Raw genomic sequence first — 22,057 nt, forward strand, 5'->3', positions numbered from 1 at the left:
GGAAAAAAACACGCAAAACAAGATCGCTTCAAGGGATTCGCGCCGCGGCTTCCCAATTATGATTCATTATTCTTTTTCGTTTTCAATTTTTGGCTGGTGAAACTAATTTCAAAGTTCTTCGCCGACGCCAACGACTCTTGCGTTTTTTTTGTTTAAAGAATAATTTCGACACAGAAGTAAAGCCGAAAATCAAGCAAATCGGCCACGCACTCAAATTAACGAAATAATGTATGCAAAATAAGCGCCAATTTGAGTCGTAAAACAAAAATTTAAGTAATACCTCGTTTTGAACCATAAATCTTCCGCGACCGCGTGTTCGTGCATCTTTTGATGGTCTTAAGACTCTTTTTTCCACCCTCAGATTTTTGGTCTCTGAAAGTGGTCGTAAACCTTATTTTTTCCCATTCCGATGCGATGGTTCAATTTATCTGTCGTTTTCGTTCAGGTTCTGATTTTATTTTCACGGAATCTACCTGTCCGGCGGTCAGTCCCCGCATATATGGAATAAGTTTTATTGGCGTTTTATCTTGGGGCCCTGGAAATGAGCGTGTTGTCACGATGTTTTATCTCTGGATGTTTTTTAAAGTTTTATTTTCTCGAGCAGTTTTTGGAAGTTTATTATTTCGGCTCACGCCGAAACGCTTTTAAAGTTCGAAAACGCCTTCTGATCCAAAAAGGAATCGATTGTAAAAGTTGATTTTTCTGCGATATCAGAGTTTAGTGGCCCCTTTAGGACTTTATGGAATCGATCAAAGTTTTAGTGGCGTGGCGGTAGCCTTCCGCTAATGGCCATGAATTAACAAATCGAGTTTCGGGTGGCGAGAAATTGATGTCATTTTGGTGTGTTTTAGAGTAGAAATTCCGAAAAAAATCATCTTTATTTATTTGTACCATGCTTGCTTGATTTGAGGTGTTCAAATTCCACGCTATGAGTTTTACTTGATTTGTGTCTAATTTGTATTTTGACTCTATGATTTTGAAAGCAACTAATACATTTTCTGTCCTTTTCTCATTTTTTTTTTTTTAGAAAAACCATGAAGATGAACAACAGCAGGTCATCAACAAGTACAACTCGGTAAGTGATTCAGGTCTTAGCGTTTCTATTTTTACACAATTTAATTTATTCTATATTAACGGTGCACATCAACCAGAGCTTTTGCACCCAGATTTTTGATACAGACATTTTAATATCTTCAAAATTACGGGTACTATTGAAATATTTTTTTATTCATCCCCTAAAGTACTGTCCACAAAGTGATTTACAACAAAGTTTGACAAATTTTACAATCCCGTTGTTGCAGGATTGGGTTCGTAAGTTAGACAATTTTGGAATAAGAAGACAACAACTTCCTTCGTTGCTGTGCACCCTTAATAGAGGAAAAATACTTTTGACAGAATTGACAGGGTAGACAGAACAAAACTTACCTGGAAACCGGTTATTACTGGAACATGCAGGAAACATTACGTACTTACTCAGAATTTGCAGTTCAAAGTGCAGCATGTTTACCGAGCTTAAGTACTCATCGAAGTCCGTAATAGAGAAGCTGAATTCCAATTCCAACAGCTGTAGTATCAACAGCAATCGAAATTGTTTCTTTTCTTGGAGTTGGTATTCCAAAATAGGTAATTTTTGCGGCATTATCCAAGACTCACACCTTCAAGCTTTTGATAGTGCATATAATTGCAGAAGGTTTGTGTCTTGGCTAAATTATTCTCATACTGGAAACTATCTTGATAGGATTGGCAAATAAATACTTACCAAGGCATCGGAATCGGAAATTAAGGAAAAATAACGTACTTTCCGGCAAATTCTTGAGCTTAAGTACACTTTGAAGTCCGTAATAGAGTAGCTGTTTTGCCCTTGAATTCCCTCGCAATCCACGACCAACCTTCACTCCGGCCACGAATGAACCCATCAGTTTCCCGCGCGACACAACAGATCATGACTTAATGGGCCTCATCATCAACACGTCTTCGGTCACCACTGACAGAAGCGACTCGGTCACTTAACCAACCACGGCGGTTGTCATAATTTCTCCACTTCCCGGGAATCTACCATCTTCACGCGGCCTAGTAGGCCTTGCGTCGTGATCCACGGAAGACGTGATCGCCTCCCTCCGGGACGCCGGCTAATGAGATGCACAATCGTAACATAATAACTCAACGCCAACTTGGACCTGCGGTGACTGTATTGCGACTTTCGCTGAAATGTTCCCGCGCCGCATGCTAATTGAGCGTCACCTGTGACTCGGTTTAAGGTCCGCGCGTACTGTTGGCATTGATTAGTTCATTAATTATGCAAGAAATGGTGGCAAAAGGGACGCGACACGTTTCTTAATTAAAAGCGAACCGAGGAAATGACCATTCCGGAGACACCTTGAAGAACGACAGTCCACACGATTACGTCGATTAGTGTCATTCGAGTCCGAATCCGTCCCGGGCCGTTGCTGGAAGTGGCGGAGTCTGTAATTTGCCATTTGCCACGGTTTAAGGTCTAATCATAGCGATCGGTAACGTATGAGGTCGGAGATTTATATCGCGCGCCGATCCCATCATTATGCCTAATGTCATCATTAGATGGCAGCACAATCGTTCAACTCGATTTACATTTAAACATGTGGGAAGACCCCGGCCGCCAATTTCGGAAGACACACCTCAACGGGCAATTTGGGGCCAAGCTTCTCGAATGTCATGATTTATGCGGGTCTTCCCTCTCTCTCTCGAAAAAGTCACGATTTGGGGCCCGGCCGATCAAATTCTCCACACACTTTGGGAGGTCCCAACGTGACCTGCGCGGATGTCCGTTCGGTATTTTGAGAGGGAATCCTCGAAAGAAGGGGGGACGTGACCGATTTAGCAGTTTGTAATTCCATCTCTTGGCGATGGTTCTTGCGATTGATATCGGATCTTGAATATGTTTCGAATCCGACTCTGGTTAGAACTTCTCCTGTTGTCGAAAATTTTAATTTTCTGATTGATCATCAAGTAGATCTGAACAAAACCTATAAATTGCTTGTAAAAGATTGCAAAAATGTTGCGTTGTTCAAGAGATACCGACAAATCAGAAAAACGTAAAGCATCATTTAAAAAAAAAGGTTTCTCTATACATGAAAGTGCATCGTGACAGAAATGACAGGATAACAGAAAAATACTTACCAAAACACAGCATCTCACCGGGACATGCAGGGAACGTACTTACCGGACAAAAATAGCTCATGTTATATCATTTTTCACGAGCTGAAGTACACCTTGAAGTCCGTAATAGAGAGGCTGAATACATTCTTGGTAAACTGTAGTAAAATTTACAGGACACTTTTTTTTATGTGGTGTCTATTTCTGGGAAAGTCAGGGAAAACCTGAAATTGTCAAAATTTTTATTTGACCTGGGAAAGTCAGGGAACAAAATTAAACTTATTTTTTTAATTCCAATTTAATTCTTCAAAACCTCTTTATTTTTGTTTTTTAATATAAAAAATATATAGTCCAAAAAAGTTTTTTTTTTATTTTCTTAAAAAATATCAAAATATTCAAAAATCAATAAATACAGACTGTCAGATTTTTGCTAAAGTGATCAAATGGTTATGGACTAAAACACTTATATTTGACATTTTCAAAGGCCGTTCGAGATTTTTGAATTTTGAAATTATATTTATTCATAAAAAAAGAGCGGAAATTTTCACAAAAGTTTCATGTTTAACATCGAAGTCGAACCAATAGTTTCCGAGTTATCGCAAGTGAAAAAAATAACGATAATAATTCATTTTTCTCAAAATTGAAACTTTAAGAGGCAACCTGCTGTCCAATTAACAATGACAAAAAAAGGGTGCTTTAAAAAATTGCAACGTACTAATTCGTTTTAAAATTTGGCAAAAAGCAAATTATTTGAAGATTAAATATGAAACATTTTTTACTTTTTAGTAGGTTTGGGAATGTTTAATCATATTTTGAATATTAGTTAAATGTTATGTACAGAACTTCTAGAACTTTCGGTTTATTTGCAAACCAATCTTTCAAATTTTTGAGTACGGCCTAAAAGTTTGCTGGTTAAATTTCTCTAGGTTATTTAAAAAAATGTATTTGGATCAAAAGTTACGTTATTGTTCCTTTAAAATGTTCATTTTTGATTTGCATTATTAAAAAAAAATCAACTAGTTTTTTTTTATTGCAACAATTTTTTTTTTGGTTTAAGGGCAACTTTTTCAATAACGGATAGGTACCCTCAAAACCAAAAGACAAGGTTTGGTGGTGTTCGTTTCTATTGCTTTTCTTAAAAAACAAAAACAAGTTCAACATCGCGCAACGGGTCAACCACTCCACAGCCGACCTTCCGCTTGCAAGGCAAAACCCGTAACCTCACGGTCACGGTAGCTCGGCAAAAAGCACACTTTCAAAGTGCAAAGACGTGCCTTGCACAGAATAAAATTGAAATGTAAAGGTGTAAATTTAAGTGTAAATTTAAGTGTGAAATTACACAAAAACAGGTAGTAATGAACAAACCAAATTTTCAACCTTCTAAATTCAACTTTTTTTTGTGTTATTTACAAAGTTTACCGAAATCAACACCACCTGTACAGAATTGACAGATTAATACTTAAGAAAAAACGGATCCCACTGAAGCATGCAGGAAACTTAACCGTTTTTTTAATGGAGTAAAATTTAAATTTTCCAAAACCCTCACCAGGCTTAATTACTCCTTGAAGTTCGTAATAGAGACGCGACTACGACTACAGAGCCCTGGTACAAATACTTAAACTTAAATGAATAACAACCTTCTGCTTGAACATAAAGTTGATTTTTCAATGAAAGGTACTTTTTTTTGTAAATATCCCAGACTCACACGATTGTGCTTTCTATGAAATTCAAAAGGTTGAGCCTTGACTAGATTGACAAAACTGACAGATAATACTTACCAAAATACTGAATCTCACTGGAACATGCACAAGTTTGAATGTACTTACCGTATAATTTAGTTCAAATTGGCCTGAAACCACACGAGCTTTTGTACAACTTGAAGTCCGTAATAGAGAGGCTGAATTTTTGAGTCCGATTCCCCGGTAAAACACTTGAATTCACTTTCAAATATAACATTAAGTTAGTTCTCTCACTAAGTTATTTTAAGCCTAGACTTACACCTTAGTGCTTTTTACGAAGCGTCAACGGTTGAGATTTGGCTAATCAGACAGAATTAGAAGAATTGACAGAGTAGTACTCACCAAACTCACACCGGATCTCACTGGAACAGGTAAAAAACCTATGGTACTTACCTTATACTTTATTGCAAACTGTCCGAAAACCTCGCAAGCTTAAGTACACCTTGACGTCCGTAATAGAGAATGCGAAATGTTCAACTCAACACCACCCAAATTGCGTTCAGGTACAACTGACCCCAAGACAAACAGGTTCCTCCGGAGGTCAACGGTCTCGCGCCGTAATTATTTGCCTTCATTTCATTTCCCTGCGCGGATGGGTCGTCGCAGATGACGCCGCCGTCGTCGTTCCGCAATTCCGTCCCCTGAAATTATTCACCACTGCCGAATGTTTCTTGCGTCGGACTTGGGAGTCAGTTTCTTCGGCTGGAGGATGTGAGCAATTTAAGGTTGATCAAATAAATTCGCCTCAATTTTGTTTTGTTTTTGTTTTGGCCAATTGGCGCGCTTCTTGAAGGAGGACGTGAACAGCTGTAACAGGTTTCTTGAGGATTTCCAGTATTTTTGGGATAGGATTTGGAGACTTGAAAATTTGAAGATTTGATTGGAAATCGTTGACACTGATCAAGTTTATGAAGATGCAACAAACTTGAGCCTCCAACTAAATTACACAATATCTCTTCTTCCACAGCTCCCGCTCCATGCGCTCCAGAATCAGCAGCAGCAGCACCAGTACCAATCGCCACACCTCCAACAGTCCCGGCCGGCCTCCAGCCTGAGCCATGTAAATAATAATAACGGCAATCATTACCATAATTACTCATCGGCGCACCAGCACCATCACAACAACAACAACGGCCTCCATCAATCACCTTCATGGAACGGCAACGGCAACGCAACAGGTCCGGACGGTTCACTCCGGTTGAGTTATGTGACCGAACGGATACTGGCATCGATACTGCCGGCCCGGCGGCACAGGTACCGCAACGGGTCAACCACTCCACAGCCGACGACGACTCCCGGCGGTAGTAGTCCCGGGTTCGTGGACGAGCACGAACGCGAACTGATCGAAATGCTGGAACAGAAGCACGAGAGGGTAGGTTTCGGGGATTAATTGCGCTCCAATCACTCAATCAGTCCCAGGACCGCCTTGGGTCATCTTATCGGCTACTAATCTAACCCCTCCCCGTCTCCTCCGCGTTTTCCAGAACTACCGGATATTCGACCTGGAGTCGTGCATCGCCAGCATCAGCCTGGAGAAGCTGTGCGAACTGTGCAAGCACATCGACTCGTGGCTCGGCAGCGGCAAGGAGAAGATCGTGGTGCTCCAGGACAGGTGAGCGCATTTGCATTTCCACTCCACTCTTCCTTAGATCGTGGGTGAATGATTTCTTCCAAGACGACGTCCCCTTCCTTCTTTGTCTGGTGGGAACCTCTGCGCTAGACGGGCTGGCTGGCATGAGGCCAGCCCTGCAGGCTTTGGCGGCGGCCTAGCAAAAGGGATCCAAGGGTGATAATTTAATTTGAGACCACGACTAGGGAGTGCATAGTGTGTCCAGTAATTTATAGCTGTCGGAAGGTTCACTGTTGTATATCTGCAATGCAGATGAGCTGGCCGGCCGGACCGCACACAGCTAGAAGTGACTGTCGCAAAGGCTGCAATTTCGACGTGAAACAGGAGAGTAGCCAGCCACACACATAATGACAGCGCTCCTGTTTCTGGAAAATTGCACACTTTGCGCAAGCTAGAACTTGACAGAATTGACAGGGTTAACAGAATGGTACTTACCGAGTTTTGTTTGAACGTTCTGCAAAGCTGGAATACTTACCGTTGAATTTAGTTCAAATTTATAAACAAAAACCTGAAGAGCTTTAATACGTCTTGAAGTCCGTAATAGAGCATATAAAATCACTAAACCTGCCTTTTGATTTCACTTAGTACGTATCCTTACAATACTTATTGCATCTTGAAGTCCGTGATAGGGACGCTTGCAGGACTGTAGTTGCTTAAACTTTTAATTGAAATAGCCTCAATTTATGCAATGTTAAGCAAAGTTCCAGTTTCTGAAGAAAATATCAAAATTGTTAAAAATGCTTCAACAGGGTGGCCACTGGAATCCTATTTCCGATTTCCCGATTTTTCCAGAACTTCAAATAAAAGGCATTTCTTACCCAAAAAAAATATTGCAAATCGAAAACTGTCTATAAAAAGTCATTTTCTAAACAAATTAAAAAAAATATATAATTAAAGTCCAAGCAGAAACTGAAGAAATTTATTTTTCAAATTGCCATGCACAACGAAAATTTTAAAAAACCTAAAGCTTAACAATACATCAAATTTCAAACTTAATTTTTAAAACTGATAAGACTGGTACATATTTTACTAAAAATTTGTGTCCCTTAGTTCTGGTCTTCAGTCAGAACATTTAGAAAAAATTGTGTTTATTAGGAATACTTAAATAGCATAGCATAGCATAGCATAATAGCATAGCATAACGGGTCTGCACCACGCTGTAGGGGGTGCCACAATGGTCAATTCAATATTCTTAGACAATTTGATTGCTGCCCGGTACATCCAAAAATATCTAAGAACGTAAATTTCCACACTGTGCTCCAAGGCTACGCCCATACAGTCCCGTGGGGATTTGGGAGGGGATGTTTTTGTTGTTCACTAGTGGCAAAAGTGCAGGGAACCCATGCGACTTTTAAAAGTGAACGGAATATTTTTGGGAGGTTTGGAATGGGGGTAGGGGAATTTCATCGGGCCGATGAAAATGGTTGAATGCGTAATGTATTAAATGATTTGGAAGTTTGTACGTGTAAATGTGAGTCTTCAGTGTATTATATAATAAGCATGTAGTTTTGTAAAAATAATAAATGAAACAAATATAATACATATAATAAATAAAATCAAGATGATTCCAGGAAGCTGTAAAAAAATGGCAGTAGTTTAAAATATAAATGCTCCAGATGGTTCCCATGCTGTTCTAGAAAGTTTCGTTAATTTAAACAATTTGATCATATATGGTATGAGGAGATGGTATGTTACAGGAATAATATAATCAATTATATGAATCATATTGTGAGTTGATAAATTTACATGCAGACAGTAAAATTACCAAAATCCCTCACCCCATACGAACAGCGACACAAAAGCACACACAAAAAAAATAACCTGAATAATCACGACTTCGATTTAATTTAATTATTATAACCACTCACCCAAGCACACCAACAGCGACACAAAAGAACACAAACAGCGACACATAAGAAATAAAAATGAACATGCAAAAACAAGACAGCACGTCCCCGTGGTCAGCGCACTAATCGTGTTTATTAGGAATACTTAAATTAGCATTAAATAATGTATTATCAATAGTTAACAATCTTTAAAAAAATGTAAATGTTTCCTTTTTAATTTGGTAGATATATAAATCAGGGTTGATTTTTCAAGTTGTAAGTATTTTAATGTTTTACTTTTTTTTTTTTTTCAATGCAAACGCCAGTTTTATAAGAATGCATGCCTTTGTTTTTATGCAAAATTTTTGAAGAGGAAAAATAAAATAAAATCTAGAATTTGTTTTGCCATCTTTACAATTCTTATATTTTTTTTTTTTTCATATTTTATGATTCATTCATAAATAAAACATTTTCTTTTTTCATTCAAATGATCAATGATTGGATTTCATCTGCCAGTTAAATTTAAAAAAAATGAAAATCTAGCTTTTTTTGCTTTAATTAATTTAGTTTAACAACGTAAAATATTAACTACAAAAAAAACTATTGCCTTGGAATCATTTTCAAATATTTAAGCAATGTTAATTAAATAATTTGATGCACATTACAAATTTATAAAAAAAACAGTAAAATTTAAAAGGTCAAAATCGCAAATTTAGGCCGTTTCAGATATTTTGGAAACTAATGATTGGAAGGCACTGGACGCGTGTAAATGCAGTTTGAAACACTTTTTTCATCCAAATGTCGAAACTTAGGCTTGTAATTTATTTTTTTATTTTTTTGCCCCCCTCCCTCTCGACTTTCGTCAGAGCCGAGGGACATAAACTTCAAAAAATATTTGCAACGGCCTAACTATAAAAAAAACTAAGAATTTAATGTTTTTCGAATATCGGATTTAAAGTTTTTTGAACTCAAAAATTTAGGAATTTAGGAATTCAAAAATTAGAGAACTGAAGGATTTAGATTCCAAAATTTTAAAATTTTAGGGCAAAGGTCTTTTTTATTTAAGATTTTTTTTTTAATTTTTTTTCTTAAATTATGAACGCGCATCGTCTAAAAACGTGATCATTTAGTCATAATATTGACAAAAAAAAATATTTTTTGTGAATTTCCAACTTGAGTGACCACTCTGCTTTGATGCTCCAACTTTACAGAATTCACAGTTTGGATTTTACTCAAGCATACTCGATACAAGAAGTAATTACCTTTAAATTTGGCACTAATCGGCAACAAATCTTTTTTGCTCAAGTATTCCTTGAAGTCCGTGTTAGAGAAACAATTACATTAAACTCAAAAACTTTGATTTTGAAACTCAGCCTTTGATTTTTATTTTGCAGGTTTCGCTACAAGCTACAAACTCACAGGTCATCGACTTTTTTTAACGAGCCAAATGTTGGCGAATTAAGCTAATGAGGCACAAAAAGTAAAAAGATTTTAATCTTGAAAAGTTTCAAAAATTAATGAAATTTATTTAAAATAAAAAAAAAGTTCGTAATGGTCAGCATGTGCATTTAATGACTGAACTGGAAAAGCAAGCTTCCCTGCACCGTACTGTACAAACCCGCGGTATGCGTTGGCACTGGCGCATGGGAAGCTTGTGGAAAAGCCTTAATGTATGCGAAATTTAAGCTGCAATATTAATCCATTTCAAGAAACTGTTTTTTCAATCATCCATAATTTGCACTTTCCACAGTTCAAACAGTTGGAAGCTTCAAGAACATTGATAGTTACCAAACTTAATGGCAGAATTGACAGGGTTGACAGAATGGTACTTACCACAACACTTCTTAATACTGGAACAACTTGATTCACATCGTACTTACCATGAAATTTGACTCACATTGCTGCAGCAGCTTAAGTACACCTTGAAGTCCGTAATAGAAAAGCATTGCTCTAACTATATTTCACCAACTAACCTTTAAGATTTACTCTCCGAATCTCGTCACCAGCTTAGGTGCAACTTAAAATCTGTGATTGAGATGCTCTCCGGTCAGTACGTGCACTTCCCCCCAAATAAAGCCCCTAAACTTATGCAAATTTAAGCAGAGACCCCCCCCCCTGGCTCATACGATCATGTGCGGTTGCTCGCGCTCAAAACCCGAAACTTTAATTATTAATTTTAAAAATCCGGCGCACCCATGCATTATTTATGAGCTCATAATTGATAGTTTGGCGAACTTTTTTGGCAATCGATGCACGCCTTAAACCAATTAAGTGGAAGTTTGTTCTTTTTTTTTTCGCTGTTTGGAATAAAAAAATGTAAATGACCATACTTTAAAAAAAAACAGCCGAAAAAAGGCGAATATCATGTTGTTGTGGCACCGACCGAAGGTAAATACACAAAACTGTGGACCTTATTTTTTTTTCAAGTTTGCCGACGACGACACGACATGACATCGCGACTAAAACTGCATGACCGGGCACGGCCAAGTAATAAAAACTCAAATTTGACGCCGCTGTCGTCGGCTTGACCGGCCGTCGGTTGGCGCATGTGATGACAGTTAGGGGAACGACCGTGTTAAATCGACTCTTCTGACAGAAAATAAAACCATGTTGGGTGCGCTTTTGGGGAATGCATTTCTGGATTTTTTTTAATTTTGAATCAATTTATTATTTTACGTTTCGATCTTAAGAGTTGAATTATGCATAATTTTAAACTCAAGTGTCACAAACCGACATATTTCATGAAATATTTCACAGTTCAAGGAATCTTAATAAATTTCAAATCGATCATCTTCCACGACCTACATTAATCATCTCACGCAACCACCATTAAGAGTAATGAATTGTTTTCCCCCTAGCAAATCAACCCCTCCTGGAGGTCACGCACCTTCCCCGCCCCAAAACGAGCGCCACGTAATTTCTGCTTTGCCCATACCGCCAAGTGCCAATAACTGTCCAGGCCAATACTTCCAATTAGGGGTCCGCCGTGCGCGTACAAAGTGCTAAGTACCCTGTGCCGACCACGTCGCCCAAAAATGGTCAAAATTCATTTCGAGTAATTTATGAAAATCAGTACCCCCACCCTTCTCACCCCCACTGAGTTTGAGGCTACAAAGTAACCATCGTCGGCGTTCGAAAAGCGACAAAATTACATTTTACTTCTTGGACTTAATTTGTTTTTGCGCGAGAGCACTTCCATTTTCGGACGAGGGCGCGCTCTCAAGCAAATATTTTCATTCATATGCATATACGCGAAAGCAATATGGGCTGGAGGCTTTTCGGCGAGATTATGGCGGCGGCAGTACTGCTTCTTTTTTCGCATGCGACGTCTAATTATCAGAAAATAATAATTACACTAATAACGATAATCAAACCGCATTTCGAAGCGTGAGGTAAGGCTCTTCTCGGGCTTCACAAATCGGTGCCCACCATATGGGGAGGGAGTGCCGGAGTACCTCAGAAGGTGTGAGCAAACTTTGAGACGTCAATAAACTCAAATTAAGTGCACACAATAGATGGCTTTCAAGATGAATTTGGGCAGTGGCTCGACACCGTGAGATTGCTACCCAAGGGGCAAGGTCGTCGTCGCGATCAATGGAACTGTTGGATAATCTTGAACCTTTTTTGTGAGTGAAACAGAATTGACAGGTTGACAGAATTGTACTTACCGTTGAGAGTCTGTCCTACTGCTGCAACTTGAACTTGGTACTTACCCATTAATTTGATTCGCAATGTCAAAAATCAAACTGAGCTTACACAGCAAAAAATCCGATGGTAAAATCGCATGCAAAAGCATGCACATCACCTTGGTCAAAATAAACACTTAAAATTACACACATGCATGTACAAAAAAAAACGTGTAATATTACACAAATCCCTATTTTGAAACCAGGGATAGGTATCGAATTGGTTATCATGTCAAAGACGTCAATGTAAATAAAAACATGCAAAATAAAATGCTAAAAAACAGTTTTATTAACACAACAATAGAATGCATTTTGAAGAAATCTATTCCCACCGACATTAATCCGACTGAATGAACATTTTTCTTCTTAAGAGGTCGTTAAAAAGTTTCACTTTTTCACTCCTCCTGGATACCGATGTTGATCGAGCAGTCTCCGACGGGGAGGCGCGAAGTCCACATCCCGACGACGTTGCAGCTTGGCCGGAAGCCCACCGGGAGCTAACCTTCATTCGACACCATGCGGCGCCGATGAACTGCTTTGGGAAGATGTCCAGCTTCCAACTATTTCGCGCCTTGAAGTCCACGTGGCCAACTTGTTTCGATAGTGGTGCAATTCTGAGAAATAAAATGCAAATAAATAAGAAAGAATGATTAGAGATTGATGTAGAAGAATGAGAAGAGGCAAGGAAAAAGTCAATCTTCACTTTTTTGCTTGTGCACATACATGATTTGTTACGTTTCAACGCCGAGCGTGCAGCTTCCGGGGAAGTCCACGTCCCGACGACGTTGCAGCTTGCCCGGAAGCCCACCGGGAGCTAACCTTCATTCGACACCATGCGGCGCCGATGAACTGCTTCGGGGAGATGAGCGTGCGGCTTCCGGGGGAATTCCACATCCCGACGACGTTGCAGCTTGGCCGGAAGCCCACCGGGAACTCATCTTCGTTCGACACCATGCGGCGCCGATGGACTGCTTCGGGGAGATGAGCGTGCAGCTTCCGGGGGAAGTCCACATCCCGACGACGTTGCAGCTTAGCCGGAAGCCCACCGGGAGCTCATCTTCCTGGTCAAGTTTTGTCTAGCAGATTTGAACCGGGTATGATGCACAACCTGGAGGTTGGGGGAATTTACTTCTGCGGGTGTTTCGCTGTCACGCACCGAGTCCGCCGGTCTCAGGAGGACGCTCCGAAGCCCGGTCGTGTTTTGTCCGGCAGATTGGAATCGGGTATGATGCACAGCCTGGAGGTTAGGGGAACTTACTCCGTCTCGCGGTCGAATCTCTAAGAAAAAAAAAACAAAGAAAAAGGTCGTTTTGAAGTTTCCGCGAGGTGTTTTTGTTTTTATTGATCATATTCACCTTTGGCGTCCGTCTGCAGGTGTTTAGCTGTCACGTACCGAGTTCGCCGGTTTCAGGAGGACGCTCCTTAGCCCGTTCGTGTTGTGTCCGGAAGATTTGAACCGGGTATGATGCACGGCCTGGAGGTTGGGAGAATTCACTCCTGCGGGTGTTTAGTTGTCAGTTCTGAGCAAGGCCTCGCGAGGGTTTTGGTGTTGGTGATCATATTTACCTCTGGAAGAGTCGATGAATGGCTTCCGCGAGTTGACAATCTGGGCATTTCCACCGGCAACGACCGTCTGCGGGTGTTTAGATGTCACGTACCGAGTTCGCCAGTTCAGGTCGACGCTCCGAAGACCAGTCGTGTTTTGTCCGACAGATTAGAAACGGGTATCAGGCACACTCCTGCGGGTGTTTAGCTCTCACCGCTCTCACGCACCATTTCGGGCAACTCGAAATACGATCGCGATGCACCTGACAGAAGGGAACTGATGGCACTGGGATTTTATGAGATCTGTCAAAGTCGGCTAAATGAATTCGTCGATAATTTTACACGAAAATTGACAGTAAAAGTTGTGTACAAGGTTGCGTTGAATATTGTATCGAATGTACAGCAAATATTACACGTTTAAGTAGTAATGGGTGTTAGTTTTTATTTTAAGGATTGGGGATCAAATAAGCATGTAATATTACACAAAATAAAATACATGCAGGTGTATTACATGCAGGTACATTACTACTTTTTTTGCTGTGTAGGTATAACTTGAAGTCCGTAATAGAAAGGTGTCTTTCAAATTTATTATTGATTGTTGATTGTACTTACCCCTCAACTCTAGACATTCTCACATAATCAAACATTGATAAACTACAACTTGAAGTCCGTAATAGAAATCAAACTTACAAATTTCTTATTTTCCAGCTCCCCTCAATAATCACTTTTAAAAATTATAACAATCAAGACTCACCTACAATAAAACAAAAAATAATATTAACTAAATGAGATAAAAAAAAGTCATATAGGTTTAAGTCACTAAACTTAGCAAAATGAAACCATTATCTGTATTTGAACTAAGACCTACATCTTTGTCATTATTTCAAGTTAAACAGAGCTTAGTTATACAATTGAAGTCGGTAATAGAAATTCAAATTGCTACATTTATTTTATTTTTGAAGTCCGGAGAAGAAAACATAAACTTATTTGCGCATAATGCTTTAGTTAAGAAGATTAAACAAATTGACTGTAATAACAGTAGCGTCAGTTGTATACCTACTTAACAACTCAAATTGCATTTTCTAATTTGGGACCATCCACAAACCACGTGGACACTTTCTTAGGAATGCTATTAAAATACTTCAAAAACCTATTTTGAAAATCTTGAGAGCGGATTTCCTGAAGTATGGCTTAGAACCTTTAAAAGCAGTTACATTCTAAAAAAATTAACCCATTTTTTTATTTTACTTTTTACACAAAAAAGAGATTGCGCAACATCATTATTTTTGAAAATTATATTTTTTTATGTGTTTTATATTACATAAAATGCCATTTTTTAAGCCATGCCACAAGCTGATCAAAGCTCATTTGGCAGTGTTGCCAACTTTTCTATAAAAATCACAGCTTTTGAAACTTAGCAAATATGAGTCCGATTTTCAAAGCCAGAAAATTTAAAATATCGTGCAATTTTCCGATGTCCCCAACAAAAATATTTTCAAAATTTTCAAATTAAACCTAACATTTGGAAAGGGTAAAAAACATTTATGTTTAACCATATCAAATGTTTGTGTTAATTTGATTTTTTTTGAAATATTTCCATCCAAAACTCGCAAAAAATCACGAAACGGTCCCATGAAACCCTAAAGAAACTGCAAAACTTTCCTAAAGAAGACCCCTTTCAATTCTGATTTCCAAAACTGTACATAAAATAATAAATAAATAAAAAGTATATGATAATTTAAATCAAAAAATATCAGCAATGAAAAACAATCGTTAGAAATTATCTTTGAAATAGTTTGTTCTGGCACAGGCTTTTTTCTTTAACAGACAAGGCTGGGACAAATGTTATTTAAATTTTTTGTCCATCGGCTCTGGTCGAGGTTTGAATTCGAATCGAAATTTTGAATTAAAAATTACTGTCATGCTATTATCAGAAGATTGCATAATATTAATGAATTTATGTGAAGTTTTTTTTTCCAAAACTTCAATCTTTTCTTGGAAAGAGAAATCGTTCAAATTTCTAATCTAATCTAATCTAACCCTAGCGCAGCCAGTCTTTCGAGGGCATCCTGGAAAATGCCTTAGGTTGATTAACGCCTAGCATCCTCTTGTCATTATTAACATTTGCAGTGCCCCAATGCAATAAATTGCTTTGAAACATCACAAAACGTTAAAGCGGCCAGGCCAACTGCGTAAAGTTAACCGCAAAGATGATTCGTTGAATTGGATTGAGTTTGAACACAAATATTCAAACAGCAATACAGTTCTGAATCTACAGGGAAGGAAGAAACGTGGGGATCCCCCGCTCACGTTCCTGTTTTTGTATAGGCAATAAATCGTTGGAAGCCACCATGCTAAGAAGTTTTGGTGCTCCGGGACCCTCGGGGATGGGACATTGTATTTCCACAAATGCCCTGGACACTATTTGCCGTGGTTATAGCGCCACAACTCGCTCCTTTGAAAGAGAAATCGTTCAAATTTAGGAACAATCATTACATTTTTTGACGAAATTGATAGAATGAAAATTAGGCAAGGGAGAAAAAATCCATTTGATTTCCAAAGAGTTTGCTTTCGGTCTACCACTGCTTAGTTTCGGTTTGTAGTTCGTTCTTTTTTCGTGGTTATGTGAATATTTGAATGGCATTTTGCTAAATTATCTTGAGGTATTCCGTAACGGAAAGCTCATTCCCAGATTTTTCAATCCCAAATTTATGACAAGGTCGTACCGACAAACCAATAGGAATTGACAGATTGACAGTATAAATTTTAGATTTTATGTATTGACAGATTTAAAGAATTTTACTTACCCGAAAGCGGTCTGATCCCGTCAGTATACCTCAACTCATACCTTACGTACAACTTGAAGTCCGTAATCAAAAGCTCACCCAACTTTCCCCTCCCCATAGATCTGACAAACAGCGCCTCGGCGCCGCCATCGCCGCCTACCTCGAGTACCAGAAGATCTGCGGCTCGAACTTTCCCCAGTCAAACCGTACCAAAGCGCTTCCATCGCCCGGTGGTGGTCCCGACGGTCGCCGCACCCCAACCTGGCTCGACCTGGACCTATACTCGACGCAACGCTTCCTCGAGTCCGTCACGGGTCCGCTCCGAGTCCCGTCCCACAAGCGGTACATCCGGTACTTTTCCGGCCTGCTCGCCGGCACCATCAAGATGAACGCGTCGTCGGTGTTTCTGCGCGCCATCATCGTCGAGTCGCCACCCTGTCTGCACTACCGGGCCGTCACCGTCAACAGCGAGTGGCGCAGCTTCATCAAGGTGTACGAGGGCGTCCGGTGTCTGTTCACGTCGGACATCTACGTGATACCGATCACCACCCGGCAGTTTATCTACGAGATCAAGCATCCGCTGCGGTTGCGCGGCGACGTCCTGGTGCGCTGCTACCAGATCATACCAAATAACAACAAGCTGCACGACGAGAAGGAGCTCGTCTCGGCCGTGCAGTTTCACACCTGTGCCATAACCGAGAAGGAAGTACAATTCGCCAAGCTGGAGCTGGATCTGGCGTGCGACGGTAGGATCTCCTTCAAGTCGAAACCAATTGAATCAACCTAACTTCAAAAAAAATCTTCTTCCTCAACAGACGAGCGCTTTCCGGCGGACCACAAGCTGACGCTGTGCATCGACACGGTGCCGAACGAGAAGAGTGCAATACTGGTCTTCCAGAACCCGCTGGTGCGGATCGAGCCGATCATCGAGAACGGCGACCACCTGGAGACGATCAACGGGGGAGGTGAGTGACAATTTTGCTTTTTTGGGGGGCGCAACGACAAACTTCATATGGGATATTCGAATATCCGATTTCAATTCCAAATTTAATCTTATTTTTCAGTCTTTTGAAGATTTTCTATCTGGTATCCATTATAATTTGGTCAAAATTCAAGCTCATTTATCCGTAGCCATGATTAGCAAAGCTTAGATTATCCGTATTTCCTCCAGACTTGATTATCCGAAGTTTTCGGAAAAAAATCCTAACTGGATTATCCAAAGCCTCGATTATCCGAAGTTTTGATTATCCAAATGTTTCATAACAACTTAGGATAATCGAACCACGAAAAAAAATTGTCGTCTTTTTTCGGGGTCTTTGAGCTCAAATATGGGTTTGTTCCGGTGGGCGTATTGAGCCCAAATCCAAAATAGGAGCTTGATTGGACGTAACAGGAGCTGGCGCTTTGCATTTGAACTTTAAATGGGATTTAACCCGTAAAAAAAAGATTTTTTTCAGAAATGTCACTTTTTGAGGCATTTTGGCCACTGAAGCGTTTCGGGTAGACACCAATGCTATGCTATGCTATGCATTTTGGCCATTATTGGCAGATCCTTGCGCATCTTTTGGTATATATTACATTTAAAATTGGAGTACCCTGGAGCTCGGTACAGACCTTCATAGTTTGGCTTTTTTTTTTCGAAAAATTTACCCCAGCAAAATCCAATGGCGTCTAGGGCGTCGCGAGGCGAAAAAAAAAAATCAACCGCGAGGCGCGACGCATAAAACTCCAAAATTTTCATGGAAATATGGTTTTTCTAACAAACATAGTTTTCATATATTGGCAATGGCAATCTCAGTTTTTCTTACGATTTTCCTCTTATCCGAGGTTTTGATTTTGGATTATCCGGTTATCAAGACTTTTTCACAGTTTTTACATATTCGCTATGGAAATTATTATTTTTTGTTCGTTTTTACGATAATCCGCCGCTCCGGATATCCGAAGTTTTGATTTTAAATTATCTGGATGCTAGCTTGAAAAAAAAACCTATTTAATAGAGTCATCATCCTGATGCTTATGTTTATATTCTTGATAATCTTTCGTCGAAAAAAGTAACAAAGTGAAACTTTGGCATTTTTTTCTACATTTCTGTAAATTTTAGAGAACTTGTTTTAATAGGATAATGTTTGACAAAATTAGAGTTTGCAGGCCAAGGATTGATACCTAAGAGCATGCAATGGCACTGACCTTGTTGCGTGCTCTTCGGTTGACGTCCACGTAAGGAACATCCTGGAAGGAGCGCAACTAACTACATCCGTAGTTCTGTTAGATCATCCGAATTATCTTGATCAGAACAGTATAGCTCTGGTTCCTTGCGAGTGTCCTATTTTCTTACCTCCACGTTGGCTTGGTTTTCATGATGACCTAGCTGGTGGCCTGTGGAAACGGATCGTAAACCTTTGACCACCGCGGGTCAGAGTCGAGACGGCTAAAAGAAAGGGGCGCAACAATGTGCGAAAGGGAAGTAATTTGTGATTGTAGACGGTATTGTTTTGATTCGCAGTATGTTGAGTCAACTGCTGTGGATGTACCTGAAACATCGCACAACGGGGTTTCTCTTCTCTTCATTCTCAGCTACCACCTATCTCCTATTTTTATTTTGCTCTACTGATTCTCACTTCTTCATTGATTCTTCTATTTAATATCCATCATTTGATTTTGATTTTTCTTACTTTTGATTCTCTTGTCTCTCAAAGCTTTTCCACTCTTTTTTACCAATTGATACTGCTTTAACAAACTTTGTGTTTTTCCTTTAAAAATACTTTTCCTCAATGTACTAGTAATATCAAGTCTATTTATGATTAGTCTTTTCGCTTTTGATTTTATTGCGAATTTATTTATTTGAATAATTCTTTATCTATCCTATAAGTTATCATTACTATAATCTACGCTTGTTTTTTTTATCTCTATTTATTAACTATTGTCTAATTTTATATCTACTACATACAGCTTCTCATTTTTATTCTTTAAAATACAATCATCATTCTCTTACTATTGATTCTTGATTTTTATAAAATAAATTCTCTTTTACTGTCTATTGTTTTCAATCTTCATCTTTTTTTTTTTTTTTTTCAAACAAGTGAGGTTTGAGCCCTTACTCAATTTATGGAATGGTTAAAGGATTAACACAAATATTACTATTGTATTTTTGGTAAACTTTTATAACATGCTTAGGACCAAAAATTGTAACAAAACACCGCGACAAAATAAATAGCAACAGATAAACAGACTCAACAATAGGGAAGATTTCAGGAGAAAACAATACACAATAAAATAACAACTAGTTTTTGAATTCAAACTAAAAATAAAACAGTTTTTGCTTTAATGAAAGTTGATAGGCACACTATAAATGGTTAGGCGCTTATACTTACATCAAACCCTACTTAATGTACCACCCCCGGCCGAGTTAAAATGCGTAACCGGAAAAGAAGGTGTGCATGCCTGGCACGAACACTCAAAGCGTGTTCTAGCGTGCTGCTCGTACTGACTCAGAGCAAGGGTGAGATGTAGGTGTAAGGGCAGTGCGTGTTCGTCGGGAACCTAGTGCATAAGATCGGTCAAGGCCCGTTCTTACACTGAAAATTGCGAATTGCGAATTGCGATAATGTTTGACAAAATTAGAGTATTTAACCCGGGCATGGTCTTCGGGTCTATATGACCCAAGAGTATGATAAAAGTTATCGTAACTTTTGACCTTTGGCACTTACAGAGCTGAAATTTTATGACTTTGTGTATCTTACCAAGACACACATTTGAGCGAGAGAGTGTAGAGAGCTTGTACGGTCTAGTCACGGTCGGTCGTCGGTCCTGTATTTCAAATGTGTTTTTGGTGAATTACGCGTTGTTTTGGGCTAGAATTATAAGAATGTGTTGTCCAAAGTGTGCTTCCGTAAAAGGAAAGTGAAAGTTTTGGAAATGAATTGTAGTCTTGGACGCAGTTTGGTGGTTTTTGTGCGTCGTGATTGAAAATTTCCTGAGGGTAGCCATATTTTTTTCTTGGCTTCTGTCTCTTTGTGGACAAATGAGAAGAGAGGATTATTTTTGTATTGGTGCCAACGAGAAGGAAGGAAAAGAGAATGAGAAGATGTCTCCGTGAGTGCTTTGTAATCCTGTGGTTCGCCGATGACAGTTGTGTCCGTGTGTCTCGTTTCGGCACAGGGTGATCTGGTCATTAAGTGTGTGTGTGTGCTGCAGAAAGAAAATAGTATTTGCTCTGGCAAGAGAGGGATACATGTGTTGGGTTTTGGAAGGCAACAGGATGGAGATAGAAGCTTTCTCACTTGTGGAGGTGAGGCGGATGAACGATTAGCTGGTTCGCTGCAGTACTGGCGTGCTGGCTCTCCGAATGTTTTTTCCTCAGAGAAGAGAAGAGAGGAGAAGCATAAAATCACAAAGCCCCAAATGACCGGATGACCTGCAGAACTCGGGTGAGATCTATCCTTTTTATGTTTCTAGAGTCTGACAAGCAGTGTATGAGTGTGTTTGGCTGTGTTTGTGTATGTATTGAATGGCCAAGGAAAGCAACGCCTTGTTTGTGTGTAAGAGGGCAGGATGACAATTCGAATTCTGTGTCACCTGCCACAGTTGATTCGTGTGGTCGCCAGAATTAGAATTTGTCTGCAAGTTTACAGATATCTAGAGTCGGCTGCAAATCGCCATGACGCCTTCACATTTCGTTAAAAATTGCGCTCTTGATTTTTTTTCCTCGCTTGGGTAGTTATTAAACATTAAGCGCGCATTTTGTTTATTGATTCGATTCCAGGGAGCAGGCCACGTGGTCACTCTGCAGGATTGATATTTTTGCATCCTATTTTTCGCATGTAGATATTCATTTTTAGTGTATTTATTAAAAAAATTAAATATGCTGATTAATCCCATTACACAAAAATAATTAAATGCTAACTAGTTAAATGCTTTTTGAATCGGTCGTTTTAATATAAGTTCTAACACTCACATTTAAATAAAACAAATGAATAAATAAATATTTGATGTTCACTCCGCATTGCTGTAAGAGTTCAAATTCAAGATTCTAATTATGCGTTAAATCATCTTTAACCTCGAATTTCGCTTAAACACATAATAATTTATAGAAAAATATTTAAAATTCGCTTTACTCTTACAGTCGATAGCTTGAGTTTAACAGCAGACATGTTAAAACTGTGTTTAATCAGCATTGTTTTTACCTGAGAAAATGGTTAGTTTAGTAATACTCAGACAATTTAATCATGCACGGCTTCGTCGCGTTGTATCTGCCGTGACTTTAAATCGAATATATATAAATCATGCATCTTTTATACTGTACAATCATCTGTATAAGTTTAATAACCAAAAAACTAAATATACTTGACTTGCCCGCAATACCTTTCGGGGTATATCCTAGGGTTCTACCTCTCCTACTAACATTGAGTCCAAAACCTCCCTACAAACATCTATACCACTAAGGTGACGTAGGGGTCCCTGCGCACTTTAGATAGGTGTTTACTAACATTCCTTCATTTCCCCGAGGATAGCTTGGACCCGGCGTGGACCCCCTTATGCCCTGGGCTGTATTACACACTCATCAAAAGATGAAGACATGGTATCTCCCGTGTTGGATTATTGTTCCGGATGAGGGTCTAACACAACCAGACCAAACAGTGGGATAAGCGTTGTGGAGCCTTCCGGTGGTGGGGCGTCCTCCAAATGCTAATGCTAATGCTTACCAAGACACACA

At 39.3% G+C, this 22,057-nt stretch overlaps 1 protein-coding gene and 1 long non-coding RNA gene across 2 annotated transcripts in view; one reads left to right on the forward strand and one right to left on the reverse strand.

Moving 5' to 3' along the window:
- Window positions 1-22,057, forward strand: part of LOC120424769 (uncharacterized) — a 426,898-nt gene that overhangs the window by 318,943 nt on the left and 85,898 nt on the right. Inside the window, exons 7-11 of the mRNA XM_052706009.1 lie at window positions 1,028-1,075; window positions 5,839-6,243; window positions 6,356-6,483; window positions 16,465-17,090; window positions 17,160-17,313. Coding sequence (XP_052561969.1) covers window positions 1,028-1,075; window positions 5,839-6,243; window positions 6,356-6,483; window positions 16,465-17,090; window positions 17,160-17,313 — 1,361 coding nt within the window. The remainder of the gene's footprint in view (window positions 1-1,027; window positions 1,076-5,838; window positions 6,244-6,355; window positions 6,484-16,464; window positions 17,091-17,159; window positions 17,314-22,057) is intronic.
- On the reverse strand, window positions 12,297-14,049 carry LOC120424776 (uncharacterized). The gene is made up of 4 exons (XR_005606427.2): window positions 13,580-14,049; window positions 13,369-13,510; window positions 12,737-13,291; window positions 12,297-12,627 (listed from the first exon to the last, which is right to left on the reverse strand). It is a non-coding gene; the product is annotated as an uncharacterized LOC120424776 (long non-coding RNA).

This window comes from Culex pipiens, chromosome 1, assembly GCF_016801865.2.
Source record: "Culex pipiens pallens isolate TS chromosome 1, TS_CPP_V2, whole genome shotgun sequence".
Lineage (NCBI taxonomy): Eukaryota > Metazoa > Arthropoda > Insecta > Diptera > Culicidae > Culex > Culex pipiens.